The sequence below is a fragment of the Coturnix japonica genome, chromosome 4, assembly GCF_001577835.2.
Source record: "Coturnix japonica isolate 7356 chromosome 4, Coturnix japonica 2.1, whole genome shotgun sequence".
NCBI classification, from domain to species: Eukaryota; Metazoa; Chordata; class Aves; order Galliformes; family Phasianidae; genus Coturnix; species Coturnix japonica.
In genome coordinates, this window is record NC_029519.1 from 53,952,041 (window position 1) to 53,970,863 (window position 18,823).

The following is an 18,823-nucleotide window of genomic DNA, read 5'->3' on the forward strand; positions in this document are numbered from 1 at the left end:
GAGGAAGCTCAGAAGAGAGTGGGAGAGGTGGATCTCCTGGATACGGGGCTGGGCGCTGAGAGTTTAGTGAGGGGGGAGGAGGTGGGTAGCAGCAGTGAGGTACCGATGGTTGGCTTCCTTAGACACCACTTGTTGCCAGGGGAAACCTTTGTCCTGGCAGCAGTTTGCCCCCAGTATTTGTGAAATGGTTAATATTTACAAATCGTAAAAGATAACTGTAAAACATGATACAGTGAAGTCAGCAGTGGGAGATTGTGCTTGCCATTGGAAAAGAGGCCCAAAGCCCAACTTGCAAGTCATGTGGGCACTCTCAAGCTTCCCCAGACCAGGGAGGCATTGCTAATGTGCCTTTTAACTGGCTGAGCTGTCCCCTGGGGCTCTGTGGCCCTGTTGTGTGACTGTGGTTTCAGCCCTGTGGAAGTACAGCTGGGCAGCCTGTTCTCCAGCCCTGCTGGTTCAACCCAACATCTGTGCGGTGAAGATCAAGTTCTGCCATGCTGCTGTCAGGTGTTCTCAAACCTGTGGGCTCTTAGGACAGCTAAAATGGATTCTGCATGCTCTTGAACAGGACATATCTGAAGAAGTTTTTTGTACTTTTTTCCCTATATTTTTTTGTTTGTTTCGATTTGTTTTTTTTGACCCTTCACCCTGAAGACTGCTGTTATATTCCATAAAATACATGCAATAGAAGTGCCTCAGAAGCACCATGTATCTGGCACGTGTTGGACAATTTCTCTCTCTGGCCCTTCTATCCCCACTAGCTTGGTTTTATCAAACCTTTTTTGAGTTCTCTTGAGCTCATGATTTAGCTGCGTCATGGCTGTTAGAGAAAAGTGGCTTTGTTTCCACGGAAAATATTTTCTTAGGTGCCACTGAGAGCTGAGACAATATTCCACTCTTGTTTCTACTGAATCCACATTATTGTAGATGGGACCAGTCACTGCAGATGGGATCTGATGTTGAAATGAAAGTTGGGTATGACAGACTGTGTCAGCAAGTGACATGGAGTGAATGAAACACGTGGTGATCCTGAGAGAGGAAAGACTGGCAGCAGTGTGGGCTCTCTGTCCCTTGGTCTGAGTCACAGCATTCAGCCAGATGAGATACTGGCCGAGGTGGACGTGCACGTGCAAAAGTGTGTGAGGTGTTTGGTGTGAAAGTGTGCAAAGAATGTGCAGCTCAGAAACATCAGCACCTATTGTTTCACAGCACTCTGCAGGAAGAGTTTGTAAGACAGCCTTTATTTATAGAACTGTTTTCTCAGGAGAGGATGGGCGCAGGAGCGCTGGCAGAAGCAGCACAGCTGACAGGATCCTTGTGCTTCTGTCTGTACACTCCATGAAAGGCAATGGGGGAGGGAAGGCCCACACAGGGGGGCATCTGCTGGACTGTGTGTGCTGCATTCATGCTGCCCTGATCGCGTCCTTCAGAAGAGCAGCACAGTGCGGATGCTGGAGAGGGAAAAATGGAAGGCAGGAGTTACAAGTGGTGCTACTGGCTGAGTTGACATGATGACAGAGATGCACCTTCAAGGCTGCTGTGCATCTTCGTTCTAGTCAGAATCAGGATCTCACCTTTTGCCTGCACGGAGCAATTCAAATCCCTCGTTGATTTGAGCAAACGGCAGCGTGTGTGTGATCAGCAAGTCGGAGTTAAATTTCTTCTCCAAGTAGCTGGCAACTAATTTGGGGACGGAGTCTCTCATTTTCCATCCTGGAAATGGGAGAAAATTGCATGCAGTGAATAACTGGAAAAATGATGTTTCGGTAAAGAGACCCTGGTGGAGTTGGTTGAGTGTTTAAAGTGGTCAGCAAAGCTGATAAAATATCTGCAGATTTATTATTGTTACATGCTGTCTTACATGTACCTTCAAACACAGAATGTTCTATGATTCCCATTCTTCTGTGTGGAATACTATTCATGATGTGGAATTTCACACTGTTCTTTTTTCGCTTGTGGCTTTAACATCTGCAGCCTCCAAAGAAGTCTTTCTGGGTTGCTGCCAACCTTGAAATCCTCATAATATTTAAGAGGCAAGTGGATAAACAGCTACTAGGTGGAGTTCGTTTTGGATGGAACTGAGTGCATTGCTGAACCATATAATTGCATTATCAATGAAAGCATTATGTGTGTGTCCCTGGAGTGTATTTATTCCAGTGACATCTGGGAGTTCCCATGAAGGAGAAAATTAAAATGACTAAAATTGCTTTCCCGGCTTCCTACCTCCAATCAGAGAACCTTTACAAGTGCGCCCACTGAGTAGAAGGAAAGGATCAATGGGAGCTGTTGAACCAGCAGGGGTTACTCCAACCAACACACAGACGCCAGTGTTCATATTGCAAGAGGCCAGGGCAGCAATCTGGTGGGACAGGCAAGCACAGCAGATGAATTGATCATAAATGCTTCAGTTTCTTGCAGGTTTGGTGACTCCCTGGTACCTAATAACAGAGGCTGTTTTCTACACCAGCCTTGGTAAGCTCTGTACTTATTTTGACCCTCCTGGATCATTTCTCCCCAAGCAGAATGGCCTGAAGTGCAGTCAGCACACAAGATACCATGTGCTGTGATGGAATTAGTCTGATGTGATTCTGAGAAGGAGGATGTGCTAAAATGTCACGTACCAGGGTATCTGTGGTCCCAACAACCTCAAAGGAGTAGTCCACACCATGACCGGTCATCTCAGTGAGCACCTGCTGGATGGGCTTCTTGAAGTCTTTAGGGTTGATGCACTCGGTGGCTCCCATCTCTTTGGCCTTGGCAAACTTGTCCTTGTTGATATCGATGGCAATGATGCGCGACGCCTAGCCAGCTGCTGCAGCCATGACAACGAAAGGCCAACTCCTCCAAGGCCAAAGACTGCACAGGTGGAGCCGGGTTTTACCTGCATGACATGGGGGCTGGGTTGGTCTCCTGTGTGAGGAGGAAGTTTCTGTGCTTTTTTGAGGATGTGAAAGTGGATGTGGGGTGCTTAATTTCAGCACGTCTGAATACCAACCTTGGCGGTGTTGATGGCAGCCCCGTATCCTGTGGGAAAACCACAGGCAAGCACACAGACTTTGTCCAGAGGTGCAGCAGCATCTATCTTGGCCAGGGTGAACTCAGGCACAACAGTGTATTCTGCAAAGGTGCTGTTCCAGAGGTAGTGTGGATCTGTTTCCCTTTGCAGTGAACCTGCTGGTCTTGTCAGGTAGCAGGTTTTGTGGTTCAGTGAGGCTGTTGGAAGCACATGCATGTGTTGTTCATTACATACTGTGTGTATCAGAACTGATGACAACTGAGTGTGTTTGGGCAAAGGGTTGGTGAAAACAAACTCACTGTGATTTCAGGCAGTAGTTGGAGTCGGGATTTCTTGCAGAAGATGCATTCTCCACACTGAGGAATTCCAAAGAGGATGACTTTATCTCTGGAACAAAGCAGATTCAGTGTTAAGTGCCTCTAAGTCAGCATCCTGTTGCGTACCTCAGATGAGCTTTCTGATGACAGCACCCTGCTGTGAACTCTCTGCTTTCCCTGTCCACAGAAACCTGTTCAGAGCCTGCCTCAAGCACTTTGTGTATTGATGAGGAAAGTGTGTGTGACAGTGCAGCACAACTGGTGTGCAGCCAGAGGGAAATTCTGATCTCTGTGCAGCCTTACAGACTTTGAGAGCTGAGTCCTGGTTGCATGCGCTGGTACCTGGTTTCACAGAGGTCACTCCTTTCTCCAGTGCTCTCCACTATCCCAGCTCCTTCGTGGCCTGGGATGACTGGAAATTCTACAACAGGAAAGGTACCTCCTAGAACATGTTCGTCTGTGTGACAGATCCCTGAGGCCACGATCTGTTGGAGTGGAGAGACTGGATGAGCTGATGAAACAACAGGCTTTCAAAAGACCAAGCTGGTGCAGCATTTTTTGTGGGTGCCACCCGAGTTGGTGCTACGGCCTTGTGCTGGTGTCTCTGTGCTCAAGCCCAGCACAGGTCCTCAGCTCATGCTGAATGCTTTGTATGGCTTTCCTCTGTGCATTGCTGCAGGGCTATGGAGGTTTTTTTGCTGGCATGTCTCTGGCTTTTGTGAATGGGTATTCCCAAGTGACTGTCAGACACGTTGTGTTGTAATTTTGAGGAGTGCAAAGTGCTACACCATGCAGTTGTTATTTGATATTTGAGTGGAGACTGTTCTTTTCTGTTTACCTGAATATCATTGGTGCCAAAAGCTGGGGAGAGGTCTGTGGCACGTAGGGCACTGAATGGTTACTGGTAACTTACAGCGGTCCACCCTCTCAGAGCATTGCTGTACATATCTGTGTGCTTCTGTCTACAAGCTGGCACATCCAAAAAATTGTTTGCAATTAATCCAAATATTAATCTTTTTCCTAATAAATAAATAAGTGCAGCTCTCGTTAGTGCTGTGATATCTGCGGTGATGATCAAGGGACAGCATGGGTTGCACCACTCACTGGATTTTGTAGTGTGGAAGTTGCTGTATTTTATCCCAGTGCTCATAGTGTAACATAGCTGTCATACATGGGAGCCTGGTAAGAATGGGACTTTGCTGACATGTTTATTGTCAATGGTAATTGGTTCTCAGGTGGCAAAACTGCACAGTTTCATTCCTATAGTTCTTTCTGGTTATTTCTCTGCATCTTTTTGTTTATGTCAATCTCCAGCAACTCTTCCCGGATGCTCTTTTGAAACAAAAGGTGTGGGAAGTGGGAAATAGTATGGATAGGGAGTAGCATGATCTGGGCTGAGCTGCATGGTAAGATGAACCAGAAGCCAAGCACAAACCCTGATGATCAGTAACATCCTTTACTGCAGTATCTACATATAATGTGCAGTGCAGAATGCAAGGAACATGTGACCGCACAATGCCAGGCAAACAGTATATCCACAAGAACAGCAATTTCCATGGGAGAGGGAAATAAAGAATTAAAACATGCTTTTACCTTGACACGCACTTCACGTGCCTTTGGAGGTGCAACCTCTATCTCCTCAACAGAGAGTGATTTGCCCGCTGCCCAGGCAACTGCAGCTCTGCATCGGATAACCTGGAAGAATGGAAGCGGTGAGGCTGTGTGAGAAGATGCACCTCTGAGAAGGAGTAACTGATTAAAAAGAAGTAAACTGATGGTCTGTCAAACTCTGTCAATAGCTCAGCTCCAAGGAAGTACTAAACGCTAACTCTGCCCTGGCCTGTGCCCTTCCAATGACCAGTTCAGCATCCTGTTCTTTTAATGGGATCCTGTGGTCTCCCTCTTGCAAGCTGTTCCCTAGGGGAGGAGAGGACCTAGGCACTTCTGGAAGGATACTGAGTGTCACAGCGCAATCCTGGAGAAGGAGTGTGGAGCAGAGAAGCTGCTGGCATCCAGGCAGCATTCATAGCAAAAGAGCTACTCAGTTTCCAGTGGGAGAAAGCTGTGAGAAGCCCCCCCTTCCCGTGCTGGGTAAGCTACTGCCTCACGCAGATACTGATGTTCTGCAGCTATATGGGAGCAGAGGCTTGTGTAACTCAGAGAGGTTTGAGTGAGAGAGGGAAGTCAGAGAAAGGATGGTCTGCAGCCCAGGTGTGCTGGCTGAGCCATTCCCAGGGTATCTCAGTGCGTGGGGGGAAGGAAAGAAGGCAGCAAGGTACCCTTACTTTTCCAGAAGTGGCCATGTGGTCTGAGAGGAGCTGTGTCCAGCAGTGGCAGAGGATGGAGGCTTGGTGCCGTCTGTCCGTCCGGACCCGTGTCTTGCGGGGAAGCCCTGAGTGCAGCTGTGCACCGCTGGCTGCAGGTGTAGGCAAGGCAGGGGCATGCTGGGAGTCCTGGAGGAGGGCCAGAGGAAGCTCAGAAGAGAGTGGGAGAGGTGGTTCTCCTGGATACGGGGCTGGGCGCTGAGAGTTTAGTGAGGGGGGAGGAGGTGGGTAGCAGCAGCGAGGTACTGATGGTTGGCTTCCTTAGACACCACTTGTTGCCGGGGTTTGTGTGGCCTGGCTGCAGTTTGCCCCCACTATTTGTGAAAGGATTAATAATTACAAATCGTAAAAGATAACTGTAAAACATGATACAGTGAAGTCAGCAGTGGGAGCTTGTGCTTGCCATTGGAAAAGAGGCCCAAAACCCAACTTGCAAGTCATGTGGGCACTCTCAATCTTCCCCAGCACAGGGAGGCATTGCTAATGTGCCTTTCAACTGGCTGAGCTGTCCCCTGGGGTTCAGTGGCCCTGTTGTGTGGCTGTGGAAGTACAGCTGGGCAGGCTGTTCTCCAGCCCTGCTGGTTCAACCCAACATCTGTGTGGTGAAGATCAAGTTCTACTGTGCTGCTGTCAGGAGCCTGAGCACTTGGTGTTCTCAAACCTTTGGGCTCTTAGGACAGCTAAAATGGATTTTGCATGCTTTTGATCATGACTGAATTGAATAATTTTGTTGTACTTTATTCCCTTGCTAGGTATTACTGAATGGAAGGAGGAAGGAATTGGGCATGGCTGAACAAGGAACTGCTACTCAGGTTGAAGGAAAAAATGGAAATGTATAAGCAGTGGAAGCAGACTTGTTTGCCTGTAAAGAATGCACAGATTCCCTTTGAATGTGCAGAGATGGGATCAGGAATTCTACGATTCATCATGTCTGACCAACCTGGTGGCCTTCTATGATTGAGTGATGGCAGTGGTTGACAAAGGAAAGGCAATTGATGTAATTTACCTGGACTTCTTCAAGGCCTTTGATATGGCACCATACCACATCCTCATTTCTAAACTGGAGAGATACAGATTTGGAGGCTGGACTATTTGGTGAAAAAAGAATTGGTTGGATGGTCACAGTCAGAGGGTTGTGGTCAACAGCTCCATGTCCAGATGGAGGCTGTGATTGGTGCGCTTCATCATCAGTGACCTAGACTGTAAAATCAAGTGCATCCTCAGCAAACTGGCTGATGAGATTGAGTGGTGCAGTTGTTACAACAGAAAGAAGAGACATCATCCAGAGGGACCTGGACAGACTTGAGAAGAGGGCCCATGAGAACCTAATGAAGTTAATTGCAACAAGTGCAAGGTGTTGAAGTGGGGTCAGGGTAATCCCAGATATGTGTACAGACTGGGAGAAGAGCCCATTGAGAGTGGCCCTGTGGAGAAGGATATGAAGGTCCTGGTGGATGAAAAGCCAGACATAAGACAGTAGTGTGCACTTGCAGCCCAGAAGGACAACAGTACCATGGCCTGCATCAAAAGAGGTGTGGCTGGCAGGGCAATGGAGGTGATTGTCTCCCTCTACTCAGCCCTTGTGAGGTCCCATCTGGAGTACTGTGTCTGGGTCAGGGGTCCCCACTAAAGGAGGGATGCAGAGCTGCTGGATCTCATATAAAGAAAGGGAGAGGGAGCTAGGCTTGTTTAGCTTGGAGAAGAGAAGGCTCTGAAGAAACCTCACTGCAGTTTTCTAGTAGATGAAGGGTTCTTATAAGCAGTGGGGAGACTAAATTTTTACACAATCTGACAGTGATAGGACAAAGGGAAAATAGCTTGAAATTAAAAGATGGGTGATTTAAGATGGATTTTAGATGTAAGTTCCTTATTTAGAGGCACTGGAACAGGCTGCCCAGAGAAGCTGTGGATATGCCATTACTGAAGGTGTTCCGGGCCAGGGTGGATGGGGTCCTGGTCTGGTGGGTGGCAACCTTGAGCACAGCAGGGGTTTGGAGCTTGATGATGTTTAAGGTCTTCTACAACCCAAGCATGATCTCTAGCTTCCGCAGTACAGAATGGCAGTGCTAATGGGCCTGACAGCTGGTCAAGCTGTCTCCTGAGGCACTGCGGCCCTGTGCTGTGACAGTGGCTTTTGCTTTGTGAAATACAGCTGGGCAGCCCATTCCACAGCCCTACCAGTTCAGCCAAACAACGGTGTACATTGGTGGCCAATTAATTACTTTCTATTCCCACTAGCTAGGTTTAATCAAACTGTTTTTTTCCTTCTGTTGAGCTCATGATTAAGATTCACCTCAGCTGATAGAGAAAAGCTTTGCCTCCACAGAAAATGTTTTTTAGAAGCCACTGAGAACTGAGACAATATTCCACTCTTGTTTCTACTGAGTTATTACAGATGGGGATCAATTAAGTAGAACTGAAGCCCTTCCCCTCTCTTTTGAGCAAACATGTCAGTGATCCCGTTCATGCTGTGGTTCTCACACATTATCTGCCCTGCTGTTTCAGCCCAATATCTGTGTGGCGGTGATCAAGTTCTGCCATGCTGCTGTTGGGTGTCTAAGCCCTTGGCATTTCCCAACCTGTGGGCACTTAGGACAGCAGAAATGGACACTGAATGTGCTTTAGACTGCTTTTATGGTCTACAAAACTCCTTGGACCTGACTGTGCAGCTAATGCTACAGAAAGAAATCCTTGATGTTTGGATTTTAATTGCTGTGCAAGCTGAGTTTATTAGGAACGTAAATGTTTGAGCAGCTCCTTCTGATAGGTCTAATCTCTCAGTAAACCTGTCTTCAAATCATTAACCCTGCGGGGCTGCTCAAGAACTCGTTCTGCTGACACTCACGTGTAAGTCGTTGTTTTCTTTGTCCCCTTATTTCAGTCTCCTTTACCCAGCTATTGAGCAAGCCCTGTAAGTCTGCCCTTGTGTACTTAGAACTACTGGAAATGCCTATAATCTCTTTAAAAAGATAAGTCGATATTGACCATGTTTTACAAGATCTCTGTCCACAGATCCTGTCCCCGCTTTGAGGTTGCTGAAAGCAGCTGGATTCTGTATTTGTTTTTGGCAGCCACTGGGATGCACTGGAATGGTGCAGAGGTGCCCTAGGGGAGGTTCAGGCACTATAGTAGCTAATTTTTTCTCTTTACTGTTTGGTCAGATATAGAAACAGGTTTTGTAGTGAGGTGGTTGAACAGAAATTGCTTCTGTTCCTGTTTCCAGATTACAAATACAGAAAAAGCCATAAGATTCTTAGTTTTATCTTTTGCAGACTGTCAACTGTCACTTGTTTCTTCCCAATTGCTCAGTATTCACAGTCAAAGGTCAGAAACCAAGCCAAACCTTTCATAACACCTGTTCCAGCAGCACAGATTGTAATATCATTACTGGATATTAAGAGAAATAGGCATAGAAAGCAGTAATAAAGAACAAAAGATGGGATGAAAGATTATTATTTCCATTCTAAGTGCTTTGCTTGAAGTCTTGATGCTGAGTTTGATCCTTTTAAGTGAAGGCAGTGGTGACGCTTTCAGAAATGCCTGATTTGTATCAGTTGTACTGGAGCAGAATGAAGTTTGCACTGCTGCTAAGCCATCGAGAAAATTATAATACAAGGACGGTGCGAATACTGCAATATAAAATGACAAATTAGTGACTATAAAAAGGGCCCTGTGCCAACATCAGCAAAACTATCACTGACACCCAGAGTAGCCCACCCCTCCCCAGCCCCAGCTGTACTAAAATGATGAAGAAGATACTGTGTGGGTTCCTTAGGTACATCCCTCCCATTCCCAATGGCTCTAAAGGTAGCTTCTGGATGGTGAAGTTTATTGTGGGCTGGTACATCCCCTAGGAGGAAATGGGCCTATTCTCACTGTGAGCTCTGATTCAGTCCTGTTGATTTCATTGTCTTGACTGGTACGTGCTCACATTCTGCTGCTATTCAGGTGCATTGCTGAGCAAAATCCAGCAAGCTAAATACACTCAGTATCAAAGGAGGAAAAAGAAGGGATAACAGGGTAGTGAGACCATCAGCACTGGAATGGAAAGCATTTTCTTTCCCTTAGAAGGCGTTCAAAGCAAGCTGTCAGCATAGAGACACCTGCCACAACAAATCTAAAAAAACTACCACCATGTTATGAGCATTCCCGTTCACTTTTTGAGGCTATTTGTTTTTCTTTTTGCGGGGCCTGGAAATTTTATTTTCCTCAGGTAGGTCTTGGCTCTCACCTGCAGGAGTGTAGCAGGCCTATCGAATGTACAGGGACAGTGTACACTGAGCAGGAGCAGTCAGGAAAGGTGGTAATTCACTTTCTTGCAGGGCTTTAAAGGCTAGTCCCAACTTTCCAATGACTTTGGCTATATAATCATAGGAGCATTGTAGTGTATTTCTTGCATACTCTATATGATATACTGTGAATGCTGAGGTATTTCATCCCGTAACCACTGAAATGTTTCATTTCATAAATGACTGGGTGAATTACTCTGTCTTCAGGCTGTCAGTACTTTAGCAAAGTGATGGTATCCCCATCCTTCCCCTGTTCATTACACTAAAAACTGAAATCAGTGCAAATAACAATTACAACAGATATAAGGACAGAAAAAAAGAAGAAAAAAGAAATGGAGTGAAGAGCTGAATAGTTGCAACCTACGAACAAATCTCTGGAAAGAACTAAAGTACCCAATACATTTCAAAATCTAAAACTTTGCTACCCTTTGTTACTACAGCAGCCGCTCATGGACACAGAGTCAGTCATGCTCTGTCTCACTGTTCAGTTCTTAAAGTTGTTTATAAACAACTTTTACAATTAAGCAGAGTTTACCTCTTCCCTGTCCTTAGCAGATCAAATCCCTCATTGATTTTAGTGAAAGGAAGGGTGTGGGTTATTAAAGGATCCAAAACAAACTTCTTCTTCATGTAATCAGCAACCAGTTTGGGCACTGCATCTTTACTCTTCCAGCCTGAAAGAAAACCACAGACAATGGATAATGAACCATTAAATGCTAGTCAAAATAGATAAAACTTACAGGGGCTTAAATTCTTAGATAAACTTTCTACAGCAGAATAGCATGATGAAACACTGCAGTATAACTTTACCTTTTTAAAATAGCGTGCCGAGAGAAAGTGCTGTACTAAGTGCATTTAGTTTACAGTGGAGTGGAGTCTGTATGACAAATCAAGCAAGTACTGTATTGGTACAAGTCTAAGTTTCTGACATTTGAATCTTAAAAGAATCAAAAGCCCCTCCCTTCCTCCCCAGTACGGTTTCATCCTGTTTATTGGTGCTTCATTCCCTAAATCACACGCCTAAATTCATTTTATCTACTCCTCCTTCTGCACACACCAGTTTCCCATCCTTCAGGCCTCCTCTCCTCTCTGCCTTTTTTTGTTTGTTTTTCCTTCACTCTCCTGTTTGCTTTTTCTTTTTTCTTTATTGTTGACATTTTTGTGCCTCTCCTTCCCCTCTCCCTCTCTCTTTTTCTCTCTCCTCCACTCTTCAGTAACCATACATTCATAAATTCTCTTTGTGCTACTTTGTTAGTAAATTAGTAATCAATAGTAGCAGTCCAGCTATCAATAATCTACTCCCTTTGATTCAAGTTAACAGACAAGTTTCACAAACTGACCAAATCACTTTTCCAAGTCCTCACCTCCAAAGACAGACCCTTTCCAGGTGCGGCCACTGAAGATAAGCATGGGATCAAAACTAATCTTTTGTGCTGCAGGGGGCACTCCCACAATCACGCTGACTCCGTAGTTGTAGTGGCAAGAGGCCAAGGCTTCAGTCTGCATTTAAAACACAGAGGGACACGACAGTGTCATGCAAGTCTTGCCTTTGGGGCACAAAAGTTTGATTCCTTCTCTTGGGGATCAACTTGCATTTCCAAATCAATCATTTTCTGCAGCTAACACCATTGTATCTGCTCGTATGTTTTAGTTTGTTCTATTTTCTAATTTTGTCTTATTAATGATAAGACACTGTTGGATAAGCAATAGTGAGTGTAGTGACTTATGTGAAATCAAGTCACCCTGCATCTATTCCTTTTCTACTAGAATTTCTAGGTAATACATTTAAGTTCCTCTTCCTAAGTTTTAGGGTATGCTTCTGTCCCTGCACCTCAGTGGCTGATAGCTGAGCTTCACAGGTTTCAAGTTAACTTAACACTTTGCCAGTGGTTCTCAGCTCCTCACTATTGGTGCTCAGTGGGCTAGAGAAGAGACAGCTAATGACTTAATGCTTCTTTTGATCACATCTTTTGTTTGCATACCATGGTTTCAATACGGCCGATGACCTCAAAGGAGTAGTCCACACCCTTGCCAGTCATTTCAGTCAGCACTTCATGAATGGGCTTCTTGAAGTCTTTAGGGTTAACGCACTCAGTGGCTCCCAGTTCCTTGGCCTTGGCAAACTTGTCCTTGTTGATATCGATGGCAATGATGCGCGACGCTCCAGCTGCCTTGCAGCCCATGACAACGGAAAGGCCAACTCCTCCAAGGCCAAAGACTGCACAGGTGGAGCCAGGTTCTACCTACATTAACATGGCATCCTATTACAGTCCATGTAAAGTACGTTGCATTTTCTTACTATGTTTTTACCTAATCTACTTGTAACTTAGAGATCACCTGTTGAGAAGAAACTTGCTTACACATGTAAACTACTGCAGTAGCCAGCTACACTGCTATTATCCTACATGTTGCTAAGATAAATTATCCCTAGAATACATTTCAAATACTAGATTTTCATTACAGTATTCAGCTTCAAGTTTATAGACAGATCATTTTTATGCTGCTCAGTGGCATTAAGATCCGTAGTATCACTCCACTGGAAATTGTGACAGCTGTAAAAAGTCTCATTCATGTACTGCTACAGATTCTTTGAATTTACTTTGTAAAGTCTCAGAATATAGGAAGCCTAAAGCTACTGTAAAATATATTGGCTGCCATAACATTTTGGGGGGAGTGATAAAGCTAGAGGTCTGAAAGAAAACTTAGCAGATTGCAATAAGGTTTTTTATTGTTTTTTTTTTTTTTTTTTCCTATTAAAGACTTCTAAATACCTTAGAGGAACTAAGGAAGGCAAAGAACTGATATTTCTTTCCACCCTGAACACAGCATAAAGAGCACACACCTGCTGGCTGCCATGCCGGCACCCTGCTCACAGGCCACACAATGCTGAACAGAGCAGAAACACCTATGGTGCTTACCTTGGCAGTCTGCAGAACAGCCCCATAACCGGTTGAGAATCCACAGCCAATCAGACAAACTTTTTCCAGAGGAGCAGCGGAATCTATTTTGGCTGCAGCAGTTTCGTGCACTACCGTGTATTCAGTGAACGTACTTGTACCAATGAAGTGATGAATTGCTTTCCCTTTACAGGTAAACCTAGTGGTACCATCAGCCATTAATCCAGTAGGTGAAGAAGAAAGACTGTTTGAAAGATAACCAGACATAATGGCAAATGAGATCTGTCATACGTGGTCAGTTTTGAAACAAGGGCTACAAGTAACCTAGGAAACTCACTCATTTTTAATGCACAAATTGCCCTTGGTGCTTAAGCAAGATCTGCACTCCCCACACTGTGGAACAAAGAGTGGAATAACTGCATCTCCTAGAAGGAAAACAGTAATGATTAAACAAACAGGTACACAAGAAGCATTCAGGTAAAAAACATAAAACAAGTACTTTAATTCCTAAAAAAGTGAGGTAGGAGTGCAGTGCTGGACTTATTTCCTTCCACTGCCTCTCTCTGACATAGCAGACATCATTAATGCATGTCTGATAACTTCACAGCAATGAAGTACAGTAAGTCCCTGAACTGACAACCTCTGCTGTGGATCTATTTGTAATTCGGCAGTTCTAAAATGTGGCCAATACTCCACGTGTTCAAGGCCAGTTTCTGATTTCCACTAAAAAGTGGAAATTGACCTTCAGAGCACTACATGAGCAACATGCAGGCATAGTAATCATTCTGCTAAAACGACTTTGCAGGTCTTGGTGTTTTGTTTTGGGTTTTTTTTTCTCCTCAGAACTCAGAGGCAGGTGGGGGTGGTGTGTGGATACATGAGCCCATGCTGCTGTTCCGGCTCACCTGGAAGCACACAGTATCTGGCGTTACACAACAGAACGATGCATCAAGTTCTGGAACCAAAACTTATTAGAAAAAGCAGCTAGGGCTGTAATTGAAATTTAAAATATGTATTTTTGTTAAAACAGAGATCTCTAGTACAACTTATTATATATACTGACCTACTCTGGACAGACTTCATACTTGTGACCAGTGAAAACAAAGACACTTGAAGTACAGAGGTGTTAAAAGTGAATTACATAGGTAGCCCTCTGCAATACAAGTGTTCACACGCAATAAGCTTCAACTAAAACAGGAGTCTGCAAACTGAGCATAGATTTTGTGTTCAGTGCTGTTTCATACCTGGCTTTAACAAAGTTACTTTCTCCCCAACACTTTCTACGACACCAGCTGCCTCATGCCCAAGGATTACTGGAAAAGGCATCGCCAGTGCACCAGTCACCACATGGTCATCAGAGCGACAGATCCCCGTGGCTACAATCTGATTTAGAAGAAAGGTGGAAATGTTTCAGTATTTCACTACATCATGCCATATACATAAGTTATATCATACATTCAGAGCATTCCCTTGTTTCTCTCCAAAATTACATATGCACACAATAAAACTAAGGGGAAAAACTTACTTTACTTGCTCAATTTAATTGCTCAACTCCTGATTTAATTTAATTGCTCAACTCCTGATCTTCACTGTTTGCATGTCTCTAATTTACAAAGCAAGACTCCTCTGTGAATGCTTGCTGTGCATCCCTGTATTGGGAGTCCTGCTGAGTGCTGGGCAGAACAATGCAATTTTCTAGCACGTATCCAAAGCAAGGCAGAAAGAAGTTCAAAACAAACAAGAAAACCTGACTGAAAAAAAGACACATGATTAGATGTAGGGCTTAAGCAGGAGCTCACTGAGCAGTAACCATTTATCTACTGAATATTTTCCAAGACCACATCCTATGAAGCTACAGAGATAACTGTCTAAGCAACATTAAATGCAACTCATAACACTTCTTTTTAAAACTTTTTATATACCTTGATGCGAACTTCATGAGCTTTTGGCGGAGCGACCTCCACCTCCTCAAGAGAAAATGGTTTATTCGCTTCCCAAAGTACCGCTGCCTTGCATTTAATAACCTGCAAGAAGAGCAAAGAAAATGGGAGAGGCTGTTGTCACCACACTAAGACAGATTCTTAACATCTGTACAGGCAGAATTCCTGCTCGTATCTGGGGGAGAGGGAAAGCTAGGAAAAAAATAAATAAAAGAACCAACACCAAAGACAGTGTCCATAAGTCAGGGGTTTGTTTTGTAACCAGGATCATGTCCAACTTTGTTCGTGTCTCTGTCCCTGTTATTTGCTCCTGTTCCTTTGCGGTGTAGTCTTCTCATCACAGAACTTCACACAGCTACAGATCATGGAATAAGATTTTTCCACATCTCCTTTAAGGGGAGCAGTCACTCCATTAAGTAAGATGTATTAACTGCAAGTGCTCGGGTGCTGTTATCTTAAGAGCAAAACAGAAGGGAGTTGAGTCTATGACACCAGAAGTTCAGCATGTGCCCAAGTATCTTTTGTGACTCAGGACCCTGCCATGCAGTGTGACACTGCTGTGTTGTACACTTCTGGGAAAGAACAATAAGAAGCTTTGGTATTTTGCAGTGTAAAATACTGCACTTTTGGTAGCCAGTAAAGTGGGAAAGAGCAAGAGCTTTGAAAAAGAGACCTGAGAGGTCTGCACTAAATCTAATGCTTCCAGTAAAAAAACCAACAAATTACAAGTGAAACAAGATTGCATTTTACAGGGTGACATTTTCAAGAAAACCTCCCTGAAAAGAGAAAAAGAACTTTATTGCCCATTGCTCACTAATGATTTCACAATTTGCAAACACAAAGCATGTGCAATGTTTGTAAGGGCAAAGATAGCCAATAGCTGCAGATTGCTAAAAGCAAATGAATCTCTCATACAACTAGATGTTGCTTAACTAGGCTGTGTTCTAGGGGTGACTCTCCATGAGCTTTTGTCAGCTGTAACAGGATCCCCCAGATGAGCCAACAGCACACTTGAGCTATTATGACAAGCACTAACCGGAGTCACAGCATATTTTTTTCTACTCATGTTTTCTACCAGCTTTACAAGTTGTGGCAGCAGAGGAAAAGCAAGCTGTAGAAACACACCCTTTTACAGAGGAGGAAGATCGTGCTGCATGGTCACACAAACTGCAAGGTAACTTGCATACTGCCTCAGAGAGAAATACACTGAAAACTAAGTGTGGTAGCTCCACCACAACACCTTATTGTGCTCAGGCAAAGGCTGAACAGAGAACTGAACTGGGTGAATTTACCACTGTTTGATGCTCGTAACATATGCACAGTTACACCCTAAAACTTAACACAATGTTTTCTAAAGAAGACAAAGTGTTAATAAACTTACATGAAATGGAAAAAAAGCTAGAAATAGTTGGAACCAGCCTGAGATCTCAGAGGGGAAAGTGGTGCAGCTGATAAATACATTAATTTGTCTGAATACTTACTACATTATATTTTATATTAACATAGTCAATCGGAGCTTGAAATTAACATTATTCTTACTCTAGTGTTATTCTGTTGTCTCACTATTTCAATAAATAAATAGAAATTATTGCCTTGAAGAGCCTAGCAGCCATTTCCTAGGAGAGTACAGTGATCTGCAAGGAAAGGCATCTCTATCGCACCAGCTTTCTCCTAAACTGTCATTCATACTACCCCGTTGGTATTTATGGTGCCCCTGCAAAGAAACTGTGTTTAAAATGCATCACTCAGCTGCAGCAAAGGAACTTTTCCTGTAAAAAATCCCGCTTACTTTTCCCGCTGTGCTCATGTTGACCGGCTCGTCTGTTTTGTTGCTCCCACGGGTTTCTTGTGCTGAGTCAAGCTGCTGATATCACAGTCCTGCCCAATGCCCGAGAAGCTGGTCTTACAAAATGCCTCTGCAAGCACGTAGCTCTAACATTTAGCCAAGCTGCTGAGCTTGGAGTCCCACCCCTTACACATCTAAAGTGCCAGCAAGAAAATGAGCCACCCATCTGCTGAAATCTTTACAGTTTTTCCAGGCCCTTTGTCTTGTTCATCCCACCCTTCTCACAGCCCATCGAGGCTGGTCTCAGTGTCATGGGAAGAAGGTACAAGCCCTGGCTGGAAGCTCTCCCCTCTTCCTCTCTGGGAGGCTGCCTTCCAAACCTACTGCTCTCAGGGGCACTGTGGGAGCAAGGAGAAGGGGCAAGTGGCTCCTGAACTAAAAACAGAGGGTTAAGGGAGCACAAAGCCTTTGCTGAATTATATTGATAACACTCTTAAGAGCTCAGCTGGTGTATCAAAACACATTTGCAAGCTGCTCAAGAAACATGTGCTGTCAATCTGTGGCTCTGTCTGCTCTTCTGATACCTTAAGTTTTACGATCTGGCTACTTATTGATCTGTTGGAATGGCTTTCAGTGATCAGTGACCAAAGACTACGTGCTTAGTCATGCTGACTGGAAAACAAAAGAAGAGAGAGGACACGTGTTTCTTAACACATGCAACAGCCTGCTGATTTTGCAAGTGATTGCCCGACCTGTTGGATCCAACAATACCAGCAAACCCAGGCCCCGTCACTCCTCACACACCCACACACTCACCTTCTCTGGGTACCAGTGCCCTGGTGTGAGGGGTTGTGTTGCCCACAGGTTGTGAGCAGAGATCACAAGTGAAGGTGCAGGTGTGGTGGGGTATCTTTTGCAGACTCAGTGGACCAGATTAAGTTCCAGACTTCTGTAACCTCAGGTAAACCTTCAGAGACAGCAGGATGTTCCAGCAGCCTCAGAGATGAACCTCCAGCCTACTAGGGATGCAAGTGTAGTCCAGGCTAGAGGAGCAGACATCATGAGTCCCTGCTAAAGTATTTAAAAGATTCATGACTTAAGGTTTCCTATGGAAAGAGGCTAACAAGAGTCCGGAAATGGTGACCTGACTCATCCCTGGGCACAGCAGGCATCAGGGAATTGATCCATACAGTCTATTCTCTTCTGAAACTAATCTCTTCCTACCTCCAGGTCCCTTACAGTATGATACATATGGTCATAATTCATCTCGACCGATTTGAAAATACATTAGTACAGGCAACACAGAAACTTCACCTGCCCTCAGTAAAGATCATAGGCAGCCTAATAGCATAAATATGTTGAATTATGATAATTCTACTGATCAGTTATTACTGCCCTTAGTACAGCAGATACTACATGATATGCTGAGATACTTTGTGAACTGTATGATCTTCATGGCACATCGAAGGCAGAGGACTCACAGATAAGCCCTCCATTGGTGAAGCTCACAGATAGACACTAACTGGGCCATTATATCTACAGAAGTAACAACTGCTTTCTCCTGTGTCTGCTTGCAGTAATACACTGACCACAACTTACTACCATAACATCAAGATTACGCAGCTAATCCTCATGACTGAATTTTCTGTTGCCATACCAAATGGGCCAGTTTAGCCTGTGCCCTCTCATTAAGCTGCTTGAATGTGGGCTTGTAACCACCTTGATCTGAGTCCCTCTCCCCACCAGTCAGCCAGAGACCTCATGCTGCAACTTTGACACATTGGCTGGAAAAGACCATGCATACAGACGGGCAACCTGAATAAACTAGAAGGACTCATTTCTCACCCAGCAAGAGGAGCATCTGCTCTCTGAGTCGCTACACATCCCACACAACCATACATCTCTGAGTGCAGTGACGGATAAAAAGCTCAAAGTAAGTGGCTGAGAAACCCTAGGAAAATGTGATACCACTCACCTTAGGTGCTGCCTTGTTCTGTCACGTTTAGAATTTGTGAGGTGTGGTGCTATTAAAAGATTGGTAGCATAACACAGAATGTCAACACAAAAATCAATTGTACAAAGAAGCTTCCAAGTTCTCCCCCCCACTCCCCCAGGGCCTTCAAGGTAGAGTATGTTCCATGTGCTCTGTGTGGAAATACACCCAATACACCGTGGTATTCATTCCTGTATCACGTGCAGATTTCTTTCACAATGCCTAAGGAGGCAAGAACTGGAGACCTGTACTTCCTAGAGA

General features: G+C 44.5%; 2 protein-coding genes, 1 long non-coding RNA gene and 1 pseudogene across 3 annotated transcripts; 1 reads left to right on the forward strand and 3 right to left on the reverse strand.

Annotated features, from left to right (window-relative positions):
* The window catches only part of LOC107313628, a 15,452-nt pseudogene extending 14,650 nt beyond the window's left edge, over positions 1-802 (reverse strand).
* A 418-nt stretch (positions 803-1,220) lies between these two features.
* On the reverse strand, positions 1,221-5,993 carry LOC107313658 (alcohol dehydrogenase 1-like). The gene is given in 12 exon segments (XM_015862104.2): positions 1,221-1,451; positions 1,575-1,713; positions 2,224-2,359; positions 2,622-2,827; positions 2,830-2,881; positions 2,996-3,164; positions 3,166-3,213; positions 3,316-3,347; positions 3,349-3,403; positions 3,676-3,818; positions 4,927-5,028; positions 5,619-5,993. Coding segments are annotated over 12 exon segments (1,125 nt in total). The 5' UTR covers positions 5,637-5,993; the 3' UTR covers positions 1,221-1,426.
* LOC116653368 lies at positions 5,028-8,495 on the forward strand. Its single transcript, XR_004307034.1, has 2 exons — positions 5,028-5,424; positions 6,410-8,495. It is a non-coding gene; the product is annotated as an uncharacterized LOC116653368 (long non-coding RNA).
* A 295-nt stretch (positions 8,496-8,790) lies between these two features.
* Positions 8,791-16,714, reverse strand: LOC107313657 (alcohol dehydrogenase 1). Its single transcript, XM_015862103.2, has 9 exons — positions 16,573-16,714; positions 14,766-14,867; positions 14,088-14,226; positions 13,181-13,268; positions 12,865-13,087; positions 11,929-12,189; positions 11,311-11,446; positions 10,482-10,620; positions 8,791-9,286 (listed from the first exon to the last, which is right to left on the reverse strand). The coding sequence occupies exons 1-9, from the start codon at positions 16,588-16,590 to the stop codon at positions 9,262-9,264; spliced, it is 1,131 nt and encodes a 376-aa protein (XP_015717589.1). The 5' UTR covers positions 16,591-16,714; the 3' UTR covers positions 8,791-9,261.
* Between the last annotated feature and the right edge of the window lie 2,109 nt (positions 16,715-18,823).